Here is a 22,609-nt window from a genome sequence, read left to right as displayed (position 1 = left end):
CCACCAAAAGTACTTCACTCTGAAAAGTCTTACCTGGATTGTTATTTTGCGAAAAATTTTTAAGTCTTTCTTCTCTATGTTGGGCAATTATTTGGCGATTGCTACATATAAAAAGGGTGATAAACAATGTTACTATTTTAATACTGATATGAAAAATATTTACCAAATATATAAAATTCATAAGAGTATTTTGAATAATATCAGAGCTAATATCAAAACTTAAATTACCCCATATACTTCAAAGTAAGGTGAACCAGTCATGAAGTAGTAATTTAGCAATTAGTAGTGTTAGCTTGCCATAATGGAACGTGTCTTGAACTCAGTGGTCCTAACTCTATAACCACAGCTATTTGCTCTTGGACGAGCCACTTCTCTTTGGCTTCAAGTCTTCCTCTATAAAACAGGCATCTAACTGCCTTATTTAACAAGGTTGTTAAGAGGATTTAATGAAATATTATACCCAAAACATGACCTCTTGGGAAAGGTGACGCCCACCACTCTGGGAAGGTCAGTATGAGACCTTTCATCACCTCATAAGAAAAGGCACTCCACGGGATTTAAAGCAGGCTTGAGATACAGGCCTAGTAACAAAGGAGAAAGGAAAGCCCAGGCTCTTCCTGTAGCATTATTTGAACCTCTTTAAGAGCTTAGAAGGGTCCCAACTACCATCTACTAGCAGGATAGACAAGCAAAATCCTTAAATGGTACTTCATTATGAAGGTCTGCACGAACATATGGGCTTCACGTAAGGCTTTTAGTGTGAAGGGAAGGGTGTGTGTGTGTGTGGCTAAAGCCAGGGGGCCCAGCGGCCAGAACAGGGTGCTGGTGCTTTGGAATAGCAGCTGAGCATATAAGCATATGTTGTAAACTAAAAAATGTTGTAACTTTGAAGTCTCATTGTGGGTCTCCATGAAGACAGGAATGCGGATCAGCAAGGGCATCCTGGGAGCAAAGGTCAATCATAACCAGACAGCAGGAAAAAAAAAATTGCCTTCTAGAGGACAGGTCTGTATAAAAAGTTATTTGCAGGGGTGCCTGGGTGGCTCAGTCATTTAAGTGTCTGCCTTCAGCTCCGTCATGATCTTGGGGTCCTGGAATTGAGCCCCACGTCTGGCTCCCTGCTTTAAGCCCTCTCCCTGCTCATGCTCTCACTCTCTCTCTCTCTCAAAAAATAAAATCTTCATTTTTCTTTTTTTAAAGATATTTATTTATTTATTTATTTATTTGAGTGAGAGAATGAGAGAGGGAGAGAGAAAACATGAGAGCGGGGAGGTTCAGAGGGAGAAGACGACTCCCCGCTGAGCAGGGAGCCAGTTGGGGGACTCGATTCTGGGACTCCAGGATCATGACCTGAGCCAAAGACAGTCATATAACCACTGAGTCACCAAGGTGCTACACAGCAATGTTGCAGCAACAGTATCAAAGGAAACAAGGGATCGTAAGAATGTCCTTTTCTTCCCTCCAAATGACTTGCCAAAGAGGATGGTCTCTTTGGTCTTAGGGAACTCCTTAGGTTCTTGCAAAATTCAAGCGGGAACGTATACGAGATAACCCTCAAGGGAAAGTACAGGGTTTTCTACTAAACTGAACATCTCAAGACCCAAGTAACAAGTTAGGAAAAAAAAAAAAAAGAAGATGTCGGATGTTGGGGCACCCAGGTGGCTCACTTGGCACTTGGTTAAGCATTTGCATTTAGCTCAGGTCACGGTCTTGGGGGACTGGGATTGAGCCCCATGTCAGGCTCCCTGCTCAGCAGGGAATCTGCTTCTTCCTCTGTCCCTGCCCTGCCCATCTCTGAAATAAATAAATAAAATCTACAAAGAAAGGAAGGGAGGAAGAGAGGGAAGAAGGGAGGGAAACAGGAAGGAAAAAAAAACCCAAAGGTAACATTCTTTGTACCCCATGCATAACAGTTATCCTTGGAATGACACAAATACAGTAAAGATATCCCTATAAGATAAACGTCTCAATAGTCCTGAGATAAAGAATCCTGCACCCGTTGTTATTGCTAACTAGTCTTGCCTTTGTCTTGGTTTCTGGCAAATGACGTGGGCTAACTCACTGCCATCCCAACGTTGCCCAAATCAAACTATGAACTCTCAACCACTACATAAGAACTAAGAGTTAAATTATTTTAAACTTCAGTTTAGTGACAACTAACATTTTAATGTACACACTTACACATCAAATCCACCAAAAACAGCATAGTCTTCTGCCGTCCATCCACATTCATCTCGAGAAGAGGTATTAACACCTTGCTGAAGAAGAAGCCTGACTACATCTGGAGATTTAGAAGTTGCAGCAAGCATGAGGGCTGTTCTAAAATAACAGAGACATAACTTCACCCTTAGGAACTCAGAGGTATCTAAACAGCAAATTTCATATACTTTCCCAGGTTAATATCTTGCCTGTCGGTACAGAATTGACCACTAACATGTTCAAGTGTTTATCTTTGTAAATTCCCTCCACGGCTAAAATTAAAGGACAAAAAAGAAGCCTCTTGTCCCACCTGGGTATGATAGTAGAAGTTGCTAATTTAAAGTCATCTGATGAACAAGAAACTATGCTAAATTCTTTTTAAAAAGAATTCCCCATTTCTTCCTTAAGCTGATTCAGTGTACTTCCAAGTCTTCTAGAGGACAGGTCTGTATAAAAAGTTATTTGCAGGGGTGCCTGGGTGGCTCAGTCATTTAAGCGTCTGCCTTCAGCTCAGTCATGAACTTAGGGTCCTGGAATTGAGCCCCATGTCTGGCTCCCTGCTCTAACCCCTTCCCCTGCTCATGCTCTCTCTCTCAAAAAACAAAATCTTAAAAAAAAAAAAATGAGAAAAAAAAAAGCTATTTGCAGTCTCAAAATAACTGTATTCATACTAACAGTAATAAAAGAGTCATAGTTGCAATTAATGATAAGATAAGCATGTGTAAGGCACTAAATTAAATACTATATAATAAGATATTATTTACACACAACAACCGTTGAAGGATATATTATCCTCCTTTTCATATCAGAGAACGTATCTGGTGATGATAAGTAATGTTTCCAGAGTCACACACCCAGCAAGTAGGAAAGGAATTAAACCTAGTCTTGTGTCTATCTAAAGTCCATCTCTTTTCTCTTTATCATCAACCTATGATTTGTCCTCATTAAAAGTAAAATCAATTCAATTAAAGTTATCTTTCATCCTTCTACCCTTACCAATGGAAAAAAATATATATTTTTTTCCATATATATATATATATTCCATATATATATATATATATATATCCCATATATATATACATGGAACATGACAAAGGATGATAAGCCCACACTATCTGGTAATAGTAATTAATAATCACTTAGGGATCATCTAACATCAGCATTCTTTAAAAAAAAAAAAAAAGGCAATTTAAAGTAAGAAATCAGGGGGCACCTGGGTGGCTCAGAGGGTTAAAGCCTCTGCCTTCAGCTCAGGTCATGATCCCAGGGTCCTGGAATCGAGCCCCGCATCAGGCTCTCTCCTTGGTGGTGAGCCTGCTTTCTCCTCTCTCTCTCTCTGCCTGCCTCTCTGCCTACTTGCAATCTTTCTCTGTCAAATAAATAACTAAAATCTTTTTAAAAAAGAAAAAAAAAAGTAAGGAATTAGGGGTGCCTGGGTGGCTCAGTGGGTTAAAGCCTCTGCCTTCGGCTCAGGTCATGATCCCAGGGTCTGGGGATCGAGCCCCACATCAGGCTCTCTGCTCAGCAGGGAGCCTGCTTCCTCCTCTCTCTCTGCCTGCTTCTCTGCCTACTTATAATTTCTGTCTGTCAAATAAATAAATAAAATCTTTTTAAAAAAATAAATAAATAAAGCAAGGAATCATTCAAAAGATAAAACAACTCCTATTTATGTTTAATATGCATCTTTTAAGGAAAATATGTATGAAGTAGACGTTTCCAAAAAAACTATAAAAGGGTTAAGAAGTTCAGTATTGTTTCATAAAATAAAAGGAGTCCACACTTTGTAATAAAACTAATGAAACCCATTTAGCTAACATAAAATCACATGGCAGAAAAAAAAGACTGCAGATCACATCAGTCAATAATAGGAAGGAATATAAATTCTGCGTATACTGTTCTTCATGTAGCCTCATCAGAATAATTGCTTTCTGCCTAACTGATGACATGTCAACATTTTTCACTATATAATTATAAATTAATCCTCTTCTTATTAAGTTAATCCTTCTGACTAAATTATTACCATCCTAGAACAATATAAGGTTTAAAAAAAAAAACTACTATACCTTTTTGACTTATCAACCACATGTACATCTGCTTTTTTTCCAATTAACAATTCCACCATTTGGTGTTTGTTTTCATTTACAGCAAGCAAAAAAGGTGTGAGTTCGAACTGTAGAAGTGTAAAAACAATTTATAATTTATAAAATTACATATTTCCATACTGAATTTTAAAACCTATAAAGGATCCTCTAAACTTAAACACATAAGTAAGTACTCTCACCTCCCCACCCTCCCCACTCCCCACCACCCCTCACCCCTGTGCTTTCACCAGCTGCTCCTTCCCTTTACAACAGCCTTCCTCAGGGGGCCTGGGTGGTTCAGTCTGAGCTTCTGCCTTCAGCTCAGGTCCTGAGCCCAGGGTCCTGGGATCCAGCCCCAGGTCAGGCTCCCTGCTCAGCAGAGAGTCAGCTTCTCCTTCTCCCTCTGCCCCACCCCTCTGCTCACATCTCTCTCCCACTCTCACTCTCTCAAATAAATAAATATTTTTAAAAAAATAAATTAAATTAAGTTAAATAGCCCTCCTCCACCTCTTCAACAGGTTAACTGTACTCATTCTCCAAATCTTACTTCAAACATTGACCAGTTCCAAGAATCTCGGCTTCTATCACAGAATTTATCACTGTATACTCCACTTATTTTATTGCACCCATCGAAACCAAGAGCTTCTTGAAGGAAGGGACTATTTTTTATCTCTATATCTCCAAACTCTAAAACACAGCTGTAAGAGCTTAAAGTATTTTTACTGAGTTAACAGCCTAAATGATTATCTCCAGAGTAGTGTTTCTTAAATTATATTCCAAAGAACATATACTTTGCTGGAAGGGGAGGATTGTGCCTCAACAGAAAGATTCAATGATCCTCTATGTTTAAGAAATATTACAGAACTGCACATTATCTCTAGCGCAAAAGAAATCGGTTTAAATTTGCTTATCCCCATTTGACAATACTTTTCCGGGCAAACATTAACATTTCAGAAATTAGAGTTTCAGGGATACAGTGTCGAGAGCTTTCCAATAAAGGTGAGGCTTTTCTCCAGGCTATATCAACATGCTTGATTCTCTTCTATCAATGGTATCAGGAACCCACATGTCAACATAAAGCACTCTTGCTCCAAATGGGTCACTAAGGAGACGGACTCTGAATTAAAAGAGCAGCTCTGGGGACGCCTGGGTGGCTCGCAGGGAGCCTGCTTCTCCCTCTGACTCTGCCTTCCACTCTGTCTGCCTGTGCTCGCTCTCGCTCGCTCTCTCTCTCTGACAAATAAATAAATAAAATCTTTAAAAAAAAAAAAATAAAAGAGCAGCTCTGGGGCATCTGGGTGGATCAGTCAGTTAAGCATCTGCCTTTGGCACAGGTCAGATTCCCAGGATCCTGGGATCCAGCCCTGCATCCGCCTCCCCTACTTTTCCCTCTCCCTCTGCCCTTCCTCCCTACTCATGTGTGTTCGCTCTCACACTCTCTCTCAAATACATAAAATCTTTAAAAAAGGTTCATAAAGTGAAATCTTAAAACTTCGAATAACTGACTTGACAGTTTACAGCATTGTTAGCCAAAGCCGGCCTCTTCCAAAACTTGAAGAAAATCAACACTTGGGTTAACTAAAACTTAGTAACTATAACCAATTGTAGATAATTGCTGCATTTAAGAATAAAATGTATCAAAGACTAGTATTAATATCAACTGAATCATACATAGATCACTTCTCTATCCCTATAACTAGATCATGGTCTTAGAGCAGAATAAGACATATTCCATGTAAAATTACTCAGAATTACTACTTGGGTTAGAAGCCAAGGCATAAAAATTCCTGCTATGTGAAGAACATGCTTCTCTTCTTATAAGTCTGTATATATGCTTTCTTCCTGCTTTCTTTCTTTACAGTCCCTACAAAAATGTATTTCGAAAAAGTGCGCTCAAGAAAAAAAAAATTAAAAAATAAAAATAAAGTGAAATCTTAGACAAGTTATTTCAAAATATTTGCATTCAGGGAGTGCTCGAGCTTCTACGTTTGAAAAATTGACCCTATCTATGTGAACCAACAGTGCTTCCTTAAGGGCAGTGGTAGGAGGTAAGACATGTCAAAGAAATAACAAGTGGAAGAGTGAGTGCGGTCCCCCTCGACTCCCCATGCACAGCTACTACCCCCTGAGGACCTACACAATGCTGAGCAGGAACCACTCTGTGAAATGGGAGACCCCAGTGCGGGACATGGCAGGCAGAGTGGCTATGAGCACAAGTAGATGCCCCTGGAGGATGTCATGACCCGATCCCCGTGCTCTCATCTTCAGAACCTTGGGGCCTGGAGTGCCCGGGGCCTGCAACCTGCTGCTTTCTCCTCCCACTCGCACTCACCCAAGTTACCCCACTGGGTCATGGTCTCCCACCCCTTCCCAGCAGCACCCGTTTCCTAAGCCCCTGCACAGCACCCAGCCTCCATCATCACCTCACTCCCCTCAGGCCTTCAAGCCTCTGTGGGCTCTGAGCCCACCATCCACTCCCAAGCACTAATGGGAAGATTCTCCTCCTAGGGTGGAAGGGCGGCTGGGAAACAGAACTCTGCCCTTTCCGTGGCCTTCATCGTTCTCTAGTCCTCCCTGCCCTGGCTTTGGAGTTGTTTCCATAGTACAGGACTTGATGTATAGAATTCAGTATTTATTATTTATTACATATATAAATAAATATGTAAATAAATGTTTTGTGGCTAAAAAATTTTATACACAGGTTTTAAAATTTCAAATACTTTTTTTTTTAAAGATTTTATTTATTTATTTGACAGAGAGAGATCACAAGTAGGCAGAGAGGCAGGCAGAGACAGAGAGGAGGAAGCAGGCTCCCTGCTGAGCAGAGAGCCCAATGTGGGACTCGATCCCAGGACCCTGAGATCATGACCTGAGCCGAAGGCAGCGGCTTAACCCACTGAGCCACCCAGGCACCCTAAAATTTCAAATACTTTATAAATAAAGTTGACATACCTTGTTTCTTGCTTCAATATTTGCATGGTATAAAATCAGCTTCTCTACTATTGACGTGTTCTCACCAGCAACAGCATAGTGGAGGGCAGTATTGCCAAAGTTATCCGTAAGATGTGGATCAGCACCGTGTTCTAAAAGAATAGTTACACATGCCTCTTCCTGGCATTGTACAGCCTGTCAGTAGTATCCCAAGAAACAGAGTGTAAATTCTGGCAATTTAAAGCAAGCATGCCACAGTTTTCACCAATTAGTTACATTTAATTGCAATAGATTTTCATTCTAAGTAATTAAATCAAATCCATCTCAGGCAGACACAGCTGCTACCACACACCTTCATTAGAGGAGTCTTACATTCTCTATCACAGAGGTTAAGCTGGCATTTCCTCTCTACAAGAAGAGTCACCATGTCGGCATGGCCGATGGTACAGGCCAGATGGAGAGGCGTCCTATGAAAGTGAAAAAACATTTTAGGAAATTATAGTGCACTATTTCAAAACATGGAATTAATTCATGTAATTGTAAATTTTAAATAGCATCTTATTCCTTTGACTCAAAAACAAAGATTTCGTTTTCTTTTGAAGAAAGAACAATATGTATTAGTGATTATTCATCATACTAGTAAAAGAGCAGGCTATCTGACTAGGTAGAGCATGACCTCAGGATTCAGCTCAACCTGGGTTTAAATCCTACTTAACTCTGTCACTTAATAGTTATCGCTCAGTTTTATCCTCAATTTCCTCATCAAAAAAATGGAGATAGGGGCGCCTGGGTGGCTCGGTGGGTTAAGGCCTCTGCCTTCGGCTCAGGTCATGATCTCAGGGTCCTGGGATCAAGTCCCGCATCGGGCTCTGCTCGGCAGGGAGCCTGCTTCCTCCTCTCTCTGCCTTCCTCTCTGCCTACTTCTGATCTGTCTCTGTAAAAGGAATAAATAAAAAATCTTAAAAAAAAAAAATGGAGATAAAAATAGTTATCTCATGTCCCCTGCCCTGCTCAGTTTGAAGGTCATGTGACTCTTGATCTCAAGGGTCATGAATTCAAGCCCCGTGTTGGCTATAGAGATTACTAAAAACTAATAAAAATTAAAAAAAAATAGTTATCTCACAAGACCTTGTCACCATGCTAAATGAGGATCTATGCAAAGTTTGTTACATATTATTATTATAACTATTACTTTTGCTACTATTGTACAAAGACAACACTCCAATTAGGTAAAGTGATCCAATTATGCCTACTTCTCAGATATGTTTTAAGGATTCACAAGAATACTATATTTCAATGATTCTAGGAAGGTCATTTTGTTACCTTTTAGTATCTCTGACATTAGAATGAGATTTATAATTCAAAATGTCTTACAACTAACTATAACTGGGAGAATTTTTTAAGATTTCTTATTCGTATATAAAATGGTGGGGCATCACACAATCTATGGTGCCTTACATTAAATGAAATGATGTTACGTACATACAACAGTTCTACTGCAGTTCTAGTCACATGGTTTGCATTTAAATAAATTTTAGTCCTTGAAAGAATTATGGGAAAAGAGGACTAAAATAACAAAGAATTCTTTTGAAGTAATTCTTCACTCTGATTTTCAAGAAACTTTAAGCCAAAGGAAGTGCAGGATTCAAATAAACGGGAAGAGTTTTATTTTTATACATTACGTATTTCATATATTTTTATATATTTATATATTTTATATATCTTATAAATACATATTTATATATTATATATTTTGTGATATATTTTTATATATACATTATATTAAATAATAAATGAAATTATTTTTCTCATTTTATTAGATATTTAGGTTTTTTTTTTTAAGATTTCACTTATTTGACAGAGATCACAAGCAGGCAGAGAAGCAGGTAGAAAGAGAGAGAGAGGAGGGCAGGCTCCCCACTGAGCAGAGAGCTAACGCAGGGCTCGATCCCAGGACCCTGAGATCATGACCTCAGCCGAAGGCAGAGGCCTCAACCCACTGAGCCACCCAGGCACCCCCCGATATTTAGATTTTTAGATCATATGAAAATCAAGAATTACCAATTATCAATATTAGTATTTAATACTATTATAAATAAATAAAAAGCAGATATTTCTCCACCACTTATGAATGATTCACCTTTTCCTACTAATATGAAATGTCACCATATTTGGGTGTTTGGCATTTTCTACTATGCCCCATTCATTCATCTGTCTTTTTTCAGCTATTAGTAACCGTGTAATTTGTGGAAATTTAAGATACATTTGGTATCTGGAAGGGCGAATCTGTCTACCTATAAAAACTTAAGTTTTGGGGCGCCTGGATGGCTCAATGGGTTAAGCCGCTGCCTTTGGCTCAGGTCATGATCTCAGGGTCCTGGGATCGAGCCTCGCATCGGGCTCTCTGCACAGCGGGGAGCCTGCTTCCCTCTCTCTCTCTGGCTGCCTCTCTGCCTGCTTGTGATCTCTCTGTCAAATAAATAAAATCTTTTAAAAAAAAATTTTAAGTTTTTATTTTAATTCCAGTTAACATGCAGTGTTCTATTACTCTCAGGTGTACACTATAGTGATTCCAAAAATTTACTTAATGTCATCACAATGATAAAAGAGAGCAGGTGGAACCCAAAATTCTTAAAACCATGATAATTTTATTTGCTTTATGGAATGTCCATAAATACAGGAAGAGTACACATTTTGAGAAATACGTCTTCCTAATCACGAACAGAACCATCTTCCCAATTCAAAATTTCCTTCGACAGCCAGTCAGTAAATAACATACATACAAAGTGGACACAGATAAAAATTATATATTGGATTTTATCGAAGCAATTTGTAGCCCAGAAGTTGATCTATTACGGGAATAGACCTTTTCTTAATGGCATTATCGTATAAAATGATGCCCATTAAAAATAAAATACTGGGGGCGCCTGGGTGGCTCAGTCATTCAGCATCTGCCTTGGATTCAGGTCCTGATCTCAGGGTCCTATGATCAAGCCCCACATCGGGCTTTCTGCTGGGGGTGGGGAGCTGCTTCCCCCTCTCCCACTCCCTCTGCCGTGTTCCCTCCCTCTGTGTCTCTCTCTGTCAAATAATAAAATCTTAAAAAATAAAGTAAAATACTGTGTATACTTCATTTCTTTTCTATCACTATTGAAATGTGGTTCAATCACGTCAAAGCTGTCTCTTAAGTGACCTATACGGGGACTTACGAGTGGGGCCAAAGGCAGCTGAGGATTTTGTTTTGCTGCTCAGACAGCCGGCCTGGGCGCTAGACCCCTTGCTGCCCGCCTCAGGAGGGAAGGCCGCCAAGCGCCCTCGGTGACAGGACCGCTCCGCTCCACAGGCTGAGCCCGGGAAGGTGCGCGTTTCTCCCGGTCCCCCCACGCTTCCCCGCCGTCTCGCGCCGCCGGCTTCCAAGTCCCTATTACCGTTTCATCTTGTCTCTTTTATTCACGTCTTTCCCAAGCAGTAGCAACCGCTGCATTTTCGCTACGTCGCCCACGGCGGCAGCCCTGTGGATCTTTTTGAGATCTTTCAGGCGGACGTCATACCCGCGCTGCGACTTGTTGACTTCTTCATTCTTGTCAGCCCGGGCCCCCAAGCCACTCATCGGCTCGGTGCGAAAGGTCGGGGATGAACGCCCCTTCCCAGCCCCGAAACCAAAAAACTTCTTCATCGCAAAGCCTAGAGGCTTCACCAACACTTCACCTTCCGCTCGGCTTTTCGCCGCCTCTAGACGCCAACACTAGCGCTAGAGATAAGCCAAACCGACCTCGTCACTACATCACAGCAGCAAAGGTACGCGGTTGGTAATCTTCCAGCACAAAATAACCGTAACCAGGCGGCGACTTCCAGCACAAATGCGCTTGCGCCCCTCTGAAACCCGCGTCGCTGCGCCTGCGCCGGCGCTTGAGCATACAGGGCTGTGATTAAGTGTGCCCAAAGCGCATGTGCGAGGCCCAAGCCTTTCAAATCTCAGTGATTGCTCATGTCGCCGGGAGGATTCCCTTCAAACGTTAGTGGGCGTTGGTTGACCCATTCTAAAGTATCTGCAGAGATTAGAGTCGCCGGTGTGGAAAAGCAGTCCTTATATACTACTGGGGCTAGAGTGCACAAAACTTAAGGATGCTGAATGCCTCCTCCCCCAGAAAATGTCCCTAAAAAATGCTCTTCTTTAGTTTATTCCTCTTCTATATGACTCCGGGTCCCAGCCGGTCTCCGTGGAATTGAGCAGATGCAGCAATAAAAAGTCGTTTTCAGGGGTGCCTGGATGCCTGGGTGGCTCAGTTCGTTAGGCGCCTGCCTTCCCTGGGGCCTGATCTTGGGGCCCTGGGGTGGAACACAGGTCTGGCTCCCGTCTCAGCGGGAGACGGGCTTCTCTCTTTTCTTTTTTTCTCTTTTTTTTTTTTTTTCTTTTTCTTTCTCTCTCTGTCTCTCCCTCTCCCTCTCCCTGTCTGTCAAAAAAATAAACGTTTTTAAAAAATCTGTTTTCATGGTCAGAGACTTGGCAGTGTGTATCATCAAATGCAAACTTACGAGGGGAAAACCAGGCACGTCCTCCAGAGGAAAACGCATTTCTGCCTGCCTCTTAATGCTCCCATTAGGCCCAGCCTTACACTTAAATTTTCTTTACTTTTATTTTTTGCGTTATTTCCCAATTAAATCTTTAAGCTTTATTTTGGAGCATGGTGCAAGATTTAAGGTTTGTTTTGTTTCTTACAGTGTGGAGATACTGGGGAGTGGGGCAATGGGAGAGGGAGAAAGGAGACTCTTAAACAGGCTCCACCCCAAGGGCAGAGGGGAGGGTATGATTTCAGGACCCTGACTTCATAACCTGAGCTGAAATGAAGAATCAGAGTAACACTGAGTCACACAGGTGCCCCAACATTAAAGAACCAAAAAAAAAAAAAAAAAGGTTATTTGCTTGTCATAACTAATCCATCTTTTCTTACCTCGTTTAAAATACGATTTCATCGTTAATTAAATTATCAGGTTTTTTTTTTACCCTGTTTCTGAGTTTTACATTCTGTTCAATTGACTAGTACTCTTCTTGTATCCGTACTGTACTATTTTTAACCTCTTTATAAAATATGTTCTAATATCCATTACAGGTACATCCTAGGGTCCTGGGATTGAGCCCCGCATCAGGCTCTCTGCCTAGCAGGGATTCTGCTTCCCTCCCCACACCCCCCCACACCCCCCACACCACCACCACCACCACCACCACCACCCCCATCTACTTGTGATCTCTGTCAAATAAATAAATAAATAAATCTTTTTTTAAAAAATCCATTACAGGTCCATCGTCCCCTTTCTTAATCTTCTCTTTCAGTATTGTCTTGGCAATATTTACCTCTACATTATTTGAGATGAATTTTTCATCACTATACCAAATTAAAACAGTGAGAATCTGTCTGCAATTTGGTTTAAGAGAATTAACCTTCACAGAATCAATCTTGCATCAGTATATCTAGATACATGTTATGTCTCTCAATTTTTTAAGTCTTATGTCTTTCCATTTCAATGTATCTAGATACATGTTATGTCTTTCAACTTAAGTCTTATGAGCTTCTGGGTAGTCTTTTTCTTTATATAAATCCTGCATTTTTTTGCATACTTCTTGATATATTTATATCTGGGCTCTTTCATTTTTCTACTGTGATAGCATATTTTTCCATTATAATTTGTAAATGGTTATTGTTTTGATATCTGTGTATCTATTTGGCAAAAGAGTGAAGAACTTTTTTTTTTTTTTTTTAAAGATTTTATTTTATTTATTTGACAGATAGAGATCACAAGTAGGCAGAGAGGCAGCCAGAGAGAGAGAGAGGAGGAAGCAGGCTCCCCGCTGAGCAGAGAGCCCGATGCGGGACTCGATCCCAGGACCCTGAGATCATGACCTGAGCCGAAGGCAGCGGCTTAACCCACTGAGCCACCCAGGCGCCCAAGAGTGAAGAACTTTTTAAGCTACACTTTTGTTAACAGAAGTTGGCAGTTTCTGGCAGCTACTTAGGGAAGGCACAAATTGGACGGTAAAGATTTCACCAGAAAGATCAATATTAAAGAATGGTATGATGCGGGGTGCCTGGGTGGCTCAGTGGGCTAAAGCCTCTGCCTTCGGCTCAGGTCATGATCCCACGATCCTGGGATCAAGCCCCACATGGAGCCCTGCATTGGGCTCACTTCCCAGCGGGGAGCCTGCTTCGCCCTCCTCTCTGCCTGCCTCTCTGCCTACTTGTGATCCTTCTCTCTCTACCAAATAGTAAATAAAATCTTTAAAAAAAAAAAAAAAAAGAATGGTATGATGCAGTTGAAAAAAAAATCAAGTAAAATGCAAACAAGATGGGTTGTCTCATATATATATATATATATATATATATATATATATATATATGCTGTATACTGAGAGTCTACAGAAAATCCTTTTCATGTGGTGCTTGATCCAGTAATTACAACTGGACTATACCTGATATTGTGGGTGAAGGAGACAGACAGGAATGGGAGTAGACCCATGACAACAGCTAATACAAAACCAGCTTTCCCCAAACTTGCCAGATTCCTATTACATTTGCTATTCCTATTACACTCCTATTACAGTGGCTAATGATTTTAAGAATTAACCAAAGTAGGGGTGCCTGGGTGGCTCAGTGGGTTAAACCCTCTGCCTTTGGCTCAGGTCATGATCCCAGGGTCCTGGGATCGAGCCCCACATCAGTCTTTCTGCTCAGCAGGGAGCCTGCTTCCTCCTCTCTCTCTCTCTGCCTGCCTCTCTGCCCACTTGTGATATCTCTCTGTGTCAAATAAATAAATAAAATCTTAAAAAAAAAATAACGAATTAACCAAAGTAGGAGCCCTTGGCTGGCTCATTTGTTAGAGCCTACTACTTTTGATCTTGGTGTTATGAGTTTAAGCCTCACACTGGGCATGGAGCTTCTTCTCACTACATTTGTATCTTAGGAATAAACACCCAGTAGTGCAATTGCTGGGTCATTGGGTCATTATTTTTAACATCTTGAGGAAACGCCATACTGCAAAACCAGTCTTTAGAATGTTGATCTTTTTATGTCAGATTTTAAAAGACGTACTATAATGGAGCTGTAATTGGCATTTTCATTAATTAATATGGAGTGAAATTAAATATCTTCTCCTATATTAAAAAAATACTTTCTCTGGTAGTTAGTTAATCACATCCTTGCCAAATTCTTTACTCACCATGCTCGCACAAGTAAAAGCCACAGGTTCCATTAATTATGTGTTAGGACCATGTCAAGTGTGTGACCGTGTTCTTATTTTCCCTTAGGGAGAAAGTATTAAAGCTGAGTTTTGTTTACTGCATGCCTCTAATAGATTTTTCGGTTGAATTGTACCATTTGTAATCAGATGGTCATTTTGGGGAGATAAAAATAATGAAATAGATTGTTTGATGTTACAAAGAAGTGAAAAATCTCCCATTTTCCAGATCCTTTGTTTCTCTTATGTTATCCTGTGAACTTACCAAGTGATCAGATAAATCAGGACGTTTTTGTGAATAGATGGGCATCTCCTGAATAGGTCCTGGGTGTAAAGAGATATGGCCAAAATTCCAAAAGAAAAGTATGTGTGGGACACCTGGGTGGCTCAGTCAGTTAAGCATTTGCCTTTGGCTCAGGTCACAATTCCCAGGGTCCTGGGATTGAGTCCCGCATCGGACTCTCTGCCTGCTGCTCCCCCTGCTTGTGCTCTGCTTTCTCTGGCAAATGAATAAATAAAATATTTTTTTTAAGTGTACATCACATGAACTCTCAAGGAAACAGATGTATAGTGAGAGCCTCTCTGGAGCTGCCATCTTACTGTGTTTAAGTGGATACATTTCACTTGATGAGATTATCCTTCATGTTTTATCCTTTCTGTGCTGCAGAAATAATTTTAGGCTCTCACCTCAAATTTCGCCACCCTTCACAGTCCTGAAAGTATGTTAAAGACCAACTGTTCTTAAACCTGAGATGTTATGTCTATGTAACTCCTAGAAATTATGAACTAGGTGCTGACAAAGGCAGAGGTGTCAGAAGTAAGGAAATGAGACAAAATAGAAAGGTATTTGGAGAACTTGGTAGCTAAAGTATTTTCAAGAAGAACAAAAGGGAGACTTTTTTTATTTTGAAATAATCACAATTAGCTAAAAAGCCATAATCAGTTGGAAAAAATATGGAATGACAGCGATGATAAGAAATTAGTGGTTCAACTAATGTGAAGCCTGGTGTAAAATCTTCATGGATATGGAAACACAGCCCTCACTAGTTAGAATGGCAAATTGCCAGTATTAGTTCTGCTATAACAAAGGTTCAGTTTTTAAAAATTTGGAGGAAAAATCATGTTTGATGCTATTATAGCAGAAAACGACAGACTTCAGAATTTATGCAGCTGATATCATATACTTTATCAGATAACCAAGTTTTTTTTTCCTGTTTGGGAAATTAGGCAGACGTGTTTGCCTGTACCCTCTCTCCACATAAGCTAATGCCTTTTGTATAGTTTTTAAATTTTTTGTTAGATTTTAAGATGCTTAAGTTTAATGCTTCTTGGTGTTATAAAAGATCTTCAGATCTTCTTATATAAAATGTGAAGAGTTATTAGAGGAATAAATAGAAGGAAAAAGAATGTCTCTTGTTTAGGCTTCATGAAAATACACTACGTCCAAATGTGAGATATTACTCGTGCCTATCCCAAGTCCCCAGTGTAGTTTTATCCACCAGAGCTTTTGGTCTCTTAGAACTGATTATATGGTTAACATGTTTTATCAATCACATGTGACACAAAAGCAGTATCTTGAATTTGTGCTCAATTTGTGGGAAGTATTTCTCTAAATGGATAACGCTGATTTGTTTTTTGAAAAAGACTTACATAAATTGTAACAATGGGGAAGATTTTTTTCACAAGGACTTTCAGACTGTTTCCTAGGTACCTAATAGTATTTGCATGAAGTAATCCATATAACGGATAAGTATGATGATCTGTAAGGTAGTGAGTACATCAAGATGCCAGTAGATTAAATTATGACAGAACTAAACTAAAATAAATGTCTTGAGGTAAGATGATGAAGTTGAACCCACTGTCCAGATCAGGTAAGCGTAGAAGGCTGGTACTCATGGTTAATTTGTGAACTGGTTATGTCCTGTGATCATTTACAAAAAATTTTAGTCCCTTTATTATAAACAAATAATGTTTATCATTCATGCTCATCCTTTTTTTCTATATTTTCACTTATATTATTTGGTCACAGATTTTATGTGGCCAAATGTATTGATACTTTCTTTTGTAACTTCTGTTGTTTGAAAAATCTGTCACTCATCAGTAATACCACTCATATATGCTTTCTTCTGAAATATTTAATGGTTTTGTTAAAAAGAGTAAACACTTTTACCAATAGGGATCATTTTGGTGTATGTGTTGAGATGTGTAGGTAGGTTCTGCTCACTAATTTTTTCTTGAGTATTTTTATTTTCCATCGATTAGTCTTTTGTAGACAATACGGTATTTAATAATTATATTTTTGGCCGCCGCCACCGCAGCCAACGCTGCCGCTTTCCAGGCTGGTGGCGCCGCCGCAGCCGCAGCCTCGGAGCCGTGAGCCACGCGGAGATCGCCGGGGAGCGAGAGCGCCGCCCGCCCAGCCGACCGCTCCAGGGCCCAGCGGGCGCGGCCGCCGCCCCCGCGCCCCCAGCCCGCCCGCCCCCGCGGGCCCCGCCTGGCGTGGCCGCCTGCCGCCGCGCTTCTCCTCCTGCTTCTCCTCCGGCAGTGCCCCGCCCGCCGCCTTCTGTGCCCGCCGCCCTGCGACGCCCGCCCCCCCCGCCCCCCCCGCCCCGCGCCGCCGCCGACACCGCCCTCTGCGCCCCGCGGCGCCCCCGGGTCCCGCCCCCCGTGCCCCGCCCAGCCGCGGGCAGCAGGGCCCGGGTCCAAGCCGAGAGGAACAGCCTGAGGAGCCGCGAGTACTGGGACTAGGAGGCTCGCGTCCCGAGCTGGGGTATTCAAGAGGGTTACCAACTGGTTCGAAAACTTGGTCGGGGAAAGAACAGTGAAGAATTTGAGGCCATGCACATCCCCGACAATGAGTGGTTGTCAAAATTCTCAAGCCGGTGAAGAAAAAGAAGATAAAACGAGACGTTAAGATTCTGGAGAACCTTCGTGGTGGAGCAAATATCATGAAGCTGATTGACATTGTGAAGGACTCTGTGTCAGCGACCCCAGCTTTGGTATTTGAATATATCCGTAATACAGATTTTAAGCAACGTTACCGGATCCCGACAGACTTCGAGGTCCGGTGTTATATGCATGAGCTCCGTAAGGCCCTGGATTCCTGCCGCAGCAAGGGAGTCCGGCCCAGGGATGGGAAACCGCACGATGTCATGGTGGGTCAGCAGCAGAGAAAGCTGCGGCTGATAGCCTGGGGTCTGGCAGAGTTCCACCGTCCTGCTCCGGAGTACCATGTCCGTGCAGCCTCGAGATATTTCAAGGGCCGGGAGCTCCTTGTGGGCGATCAGAGGTATGATTACAGCTTGGACATGTGCAGTTTGGGCCGAATGTTAGCAAGCACGATCTTTAGAGAGCAGCCCTTCTTTCACGGACGGGACACCTATGACCAGCTTGTCCGCATTGCCAAGGTTCTGGCTCCAGATGAGCCGTATGGGTGTCTGAAGAAAGACCACATAGACCTAGATCCGCGCTTCAACCATATCCTGGGACAATATTCACGGAAACGCTGGGAAAACTATATCCATAGTGAGAACAGACCCCTCGTCAGCCCCGAGGCTCTAGATCTTCTGGACAAACATCAGCAGAGACTGACTGCCAAAGAGGCCACGGAGCACCCGGTATACGTGGCGATGAAGGAGCGGTCCCACCCTCCTGCAGACAATGCTGTGCTTTCCAGTGGCCTCAAGGCAGCCCAGTGAAGACTTGGAAAGCCACAGGTAATGCGGGCATGGATGCTTGCCAGTAAAACCGACCAACCAAACCCAAATCTTGAAGGAAAACTACAATGTGATAAAAAGAAATTCTAGTCATTCCTTCTAAATGCAAAGAAGAGTAAAGACCTAACTGTCCTTCAAAAAGAAAGAAATCCCCTAGTCCCCAGTCTACAGGGAGCTGCCCTTGTGGCGGCGGGAAGATGCCCAGAGTTCAGGATCTGAGGAAATGCTCCCTTTGGAATACATGGGAGAGGAGAGACTTGGAGTTGTTGTCCATTTACCTTTATTTAACAGGAGGCCACTGTTGAATTAACCTGTTCAGTCAACAAGCTCTGAGTATCTGACTTTCTATCTATGCCACTGTGGTCTGGGTTTCCTTTGGTGCGAGATTCAGGCTCAAGATTTAGCAAAATGTTAGCAGTCTACACACACCAGTCTGACACACCAGCCTCATTTATGAAAAGGAGATATTAAAACAGTGACAGTATTTTTTTTAAGCTCTTTTACAAATTCATGTTTTATGTATTTTTTTATGACATGAGCTCTCTGGGAAATGTACCTCACCTCTGCAGTTTTCTTCTGAGTGTATTCATTTGGGAGCAAACTGCAGGAGCTCACAAGAGGCCCCTTTGCTGTCAGCAGGCATCACTTGAAATCTTGTGACGCGGTGAACAGGTCCCTCTGTCTCATCAGAAGTTTGATGGGAAGTGCGTAACTTGGAGCTCACTGTAACCTTTGTTGATTTGCCTAACCATAAAAACTTGTTGCTATTTTTTCCGTGTAGCCTTTTTTTTCTTTTTGCAGCCTTGTAAGGAAAACCTCACTGTTTCCCAGCACATACATCCCTGTGTGTGTGCCTGCTTTCATGCACCTCCCTGAAATAGAGACTTTTTGGTCATAACCATAATGAAAGCTGGAAAGTCAGTCTTGAGGCAGGTTGGGGAATGAGGGTAACATCCTATTAGAATGTATTTAGGAAAAGACCTACTGAGTGAGAAAAACGTACTCTTCCCCCACCCCCACCCTTTTTGCCTTTTTATCCCCATGAGAAGCAATTTCCCTCTATAATCAGGGTAAGCTGCATTTGGAAGCTCCAAGAGGTCATATGTGAACGTGATGGCAGAGCTGTCCTTCTCAAGGGCAGGGACTGGGGTTGTGTGTGCAGGGCCAGCCCGTTCCCCAGTGACTGAGCAGTCATCATCTGGGGGGCCTGGGGGGTTAGTTGGAACTCCTGGAGCCAGTGTCAAGACTCGGGATCCATTGTGCCAGCATTGTTGTTAACAAAGGAAGCTAGATTCTGTTTTAAAAAGTAAACAGGCTGATTTCATTCTGGGGACTTGTCACCAGTCTGGTTTGCAAGCAGTCTCCTCCCCCAGCTGCAAAGCCATGCCACAGCTGTGGGGACTTCAAGCTAGGCTAGAGCTCGAGGTGTCAACCCCCATCAGACCGTGGGATTTCCTTATTAACTATTTAATAATGCCATACATTTTTATAAAATTAGATTGTTTGTTTGAAAACATCTGTTTACATTCCGTTTTCCAATAAAATCATATTGGTATTGGTAGCAAAAAAATTATATTTTTACATTTGTGAGTTATATATTTTATACTTTATTATCTAATGCTGAAAGCTTCCTTTGTTAACCTTTAAACACATATTTTTTTTAAGATTTTTATTTGAGATAGAGAGTGAGTGAGAGAGAGAGTATTGTGTGGGGAGGTTATAGTGGAGAGACAGAGGGAGGAGGAGAAACAGGCTCTCCACTGATCAGGGACCCTAACATGGGGCTTAATCCCTGTAAGGGCCTGGTTGGCCAGAGGGAGGCACTTTGTTGTGAGCTTGGGTTGACCCTGCCCCTTCAGGAGGAACTTGCTTGCAGGCCCCAGATATGGGAGCGGGCCAGGCCGGATGGAGACATCGAATCAGTGGGGCGCGCATATATTTGCTGTGGTGAATTGGAATTCGATTGGCCACCTGTATTGCTGACCAAGCATGACTGTGCAGTTTTCCATGTGTGTTGCAGTCTCATTGGCCACCTGTGTGTGAGCCGGGCTCAACCACCTCTATAAAGGTTAGTCTGTGAGGCAGGGGAGGAGTAGTGATAGCGTCGGGGTCATTGGGAGCCTCATGAGCATCACCAGGGAGTGGTCTTGCCACGAAGGGGAATCGTTGGGTAGGGAAGCCTTTGGGGTCAGTGTCCTGGTCATCATCGCCTCGTTATACGAGACAGCCCCAACTGTTTGGTTTGATTTTCGATGCTTGGCGCGAAATAAAGCTTAGCTTGACTTTCGCTTTCTGTCAGTCTCGTTCCTTTGATCACAGACCCTAAGAATCCCAAGACCCTGAGATCTTGACCTGAGCTAAAGGCAGACACTTAACCGACTGAGCCACCCAGGTGCCCCAATCTTTAAACACATTTAAAGCTATTTTATTATTTTAACTAGAAACAAATTACTATGTGCAAAGCAACACAAAATTTATCGTTGAAAAATCAGAAAATATAAATAAGGAAATAAGTATGTAGTGGTCTTAATCCCTGGCAGTCTCCCAACATTGGCTCCCCAACATGCAAGGATCTGAGGGGTGATGCTAAGTTTCCGCCTACCTCCTTCCCACCGGAGGGCTTTTGAGTCCCCACGTGAGTCCCAGGTTGGAGACTGAGCTACTTAATTTGCTTATGTTGAAAAAGTCTGGTAACAAAGAGGATACCTATAACAACTCTCTGGGCACCGACTCCCTATGAAATTTAGTGCCAACTCCTATGTTTGGCACACAAATAAATATTTTAAAATTTAATGAAGTAGAGATGCCCACTCGTTTTTCTGTTGGAAATAAGAAGTTCATCGAGTGTTCCACTATAGTCATGAGAAAGTGTACTACCAGTATGTACTTTCCCTATAGGAAAGAATGACACGAGTGGGAATGGTTTGAACCAGCACAATGCTCTATACCCTCACGGTGGAGGGGGTCAGGCACACAGGAATTGGCCTGAATTCTGTAGGGCAGAAGTGTAAAGTAAAACGGAGGACCAAATCGAAACCTATAAAGGATCCTCTAAACTTAAACACATATATAAGTACACTCACCCCCCACAACCTCCCCACCCCTCATCCTCCCCATAACTCCCATTACCCCCCCCCCCACGCCAGTGCTTTCACCAGCTGCTCCTTCTCTTTACAACAGCCCTCCTCAGGGGGCCTGGGTGGTTCAGTCTGAGCTTCTGCCTTCAGCTCAGGTCCTGAGCCCAGGGTCCTGGGATCCAGCCCCAGGTCAGGCTCCCTGCTCAGCGGGGAGTCAGCTTCTCCTTCTCCCTCTGCCCCACCCCTCTGCTCACGTCTCTCTCCCACTCTCACTCTCTCAAATAAATAAATATTTTTAAAAAAATAAATTAAATTAAGTTAAATAGCCCTCCTCCACCTCTTCAACAGATTAACTGTACTCTTTCTCCAAATCTTACTTCAAACATTGACCAGTTCCAAGAATCTCGGCTTCTATCACAGCATTTATCAATGTATACGCCACTTATTTTATTGCACCCATCGAAACCAAGAGCTTCTTGAAGGAAGGGACTATTTTTCATCTCTATATCTCCAAACTCTAAAACATAGCTGTAAGAGCTTCAAGTATTTTTACTGAGTTAACAGCCTAAATGATTATCTCCGGAGTAGTGTTTCTTAAATTATATTCCAAAGAACATATACTTTGCTGGAAGGGGAGGATTGTGCCTCAACAGAAAGATTCAATGATCCTCTATGTTTAAGAAATATCACAGAACTGCACATTATCTCTAGCACAAAAGAAATTGGTTTAAATTTGCTTATCCCCATTTGACAATACTTTTCCGGGCAAACATTAACATTTCAGAAATTAGAGTTTCAGGGATACAGTGTCGAGAGCTTTCCAATAAAAGTGAAGCTTTTCTCCAGGCTATATCAACATGCTTGATTCTCTTCTATCAATGGTATCAGGAACCCACATGTCAACATAAAGCACTCTTGCTCCAAATGGGTCACTAAGGAGATGGACTCTGAATTAAAAGAGCAGCTCTGGGGCATCTGGGTGGATCAGTCAGTTAAGCATCTGCCTTTGGCACAGGTCAGATTCCCAGGATCCTGGGATCCAGCCCTGCATCCGCCTCCCCTACTTTTCCCTCTCCCTCTGCCCTTCCTCCCTACTCATGTGTGTTCGCTCTCACACTCTCTCTCAAATACATAAAATCTTTAAAAAAGGTTCATAAAGTGAAATCTTAAAACTTCGAATAACTGACTTGACAGTTTACAGCATTGTTAGCCAAAGCCGGCCTCTTTCAAAACTTGAAGAAAATCAACACTTGGGTTAACTAAAACTTAATAACTATAACCAATTGTAGATAATTGCTGCATTTAAGAATAAAATGTATCAAAGACTAGTATTAATATCAACTGAATCATACATAGATCACTTCTCTATCCCTAT

The 22,609-nt window shown here is 42.0% G+C and overlaps 2 protein-coding genes across 18 annotated transcripts in view; one reads left to right on the top strand and one right to left on the bottom strand.

Annotated features, from left to right (window-relative positions):
- Window positions 1–22,609, bottom strand: part of LOC116594363 (ankyrin repeat domain-containing protein 26-like) — a 636,289-nt gene that overhangs the window by 604,171 nt on the left and 9,509 nt on the right. For 3 of the 17 annotated variants that reach the window (XR_004287183.1, XR_004287185.1, XM_032349691.1), the window contains exons 1-6: window positions 10,640–11,102; window positions 7,564–7,678; window positions 7,233–7,406; window positions 4,263–4,369; window positions 2,182–2,319; window positions 34–101 (exon numbers count right to left, since the gene is read on the bottom strand). Coding sequence is in view for 13 of the 17 variants with exons in the window: in XM_032349691.1 (XP_032205582.1) it covers window positions 34–101; window positions 2,182–2,319; window positions 4,263–4,369; window positions 7,233–7,406; window positions 7,564–7,678; window positions 10,640–10,887 (850 nt within the window). In the remaining 4 variants the exon portion in view is untranslated. Of the gene's footprint in view, window positions 1–33; window positions 102–2,181; window positions 2,320–4,262; window positions 4,370–7,232; window positions 7,407–7,563; window positions 7,679–10,639; window positions 11,115–22,609 lie in introns of those variants that run through there. The other 14 variants (XM_032349690.1, XM_032349693.1, XM_032349685.1 and 11 more) reach the window with 11 other exon arrangements.
- LOC116593629 (casein kinase II subunit alpha'-like) lies at window positions 11,200–18,139 on the top strand. The gene is given in 3 exon segments (XM_032347896.1): window positions 11,200–11,226; window positions 16,704–17,298; window positions 17,301–18,139. Coding segments are annotated over 3 exon segments (1,461 nt in total).

The sequence above is a fragment of the Mustela erminea genome, chromosome 6, assembly GCF_009829155.1.
Source record: "Mustela erminea isolate mMusErm1 chromosome 6, mMusErm1.Pri, whole genome shotgun sequence".
Lineage (NCBI taxonomy): Eukaryota > Metazoa > Chordata > Mammalia > Carnivora > Mustelidae > Mustela > Mustela erminea.
The sequence above is the reverse complement of the archived record's forward strand: the minus strand, read 5'-3'. Positions and strand labels throughout refer to the sequence as shown.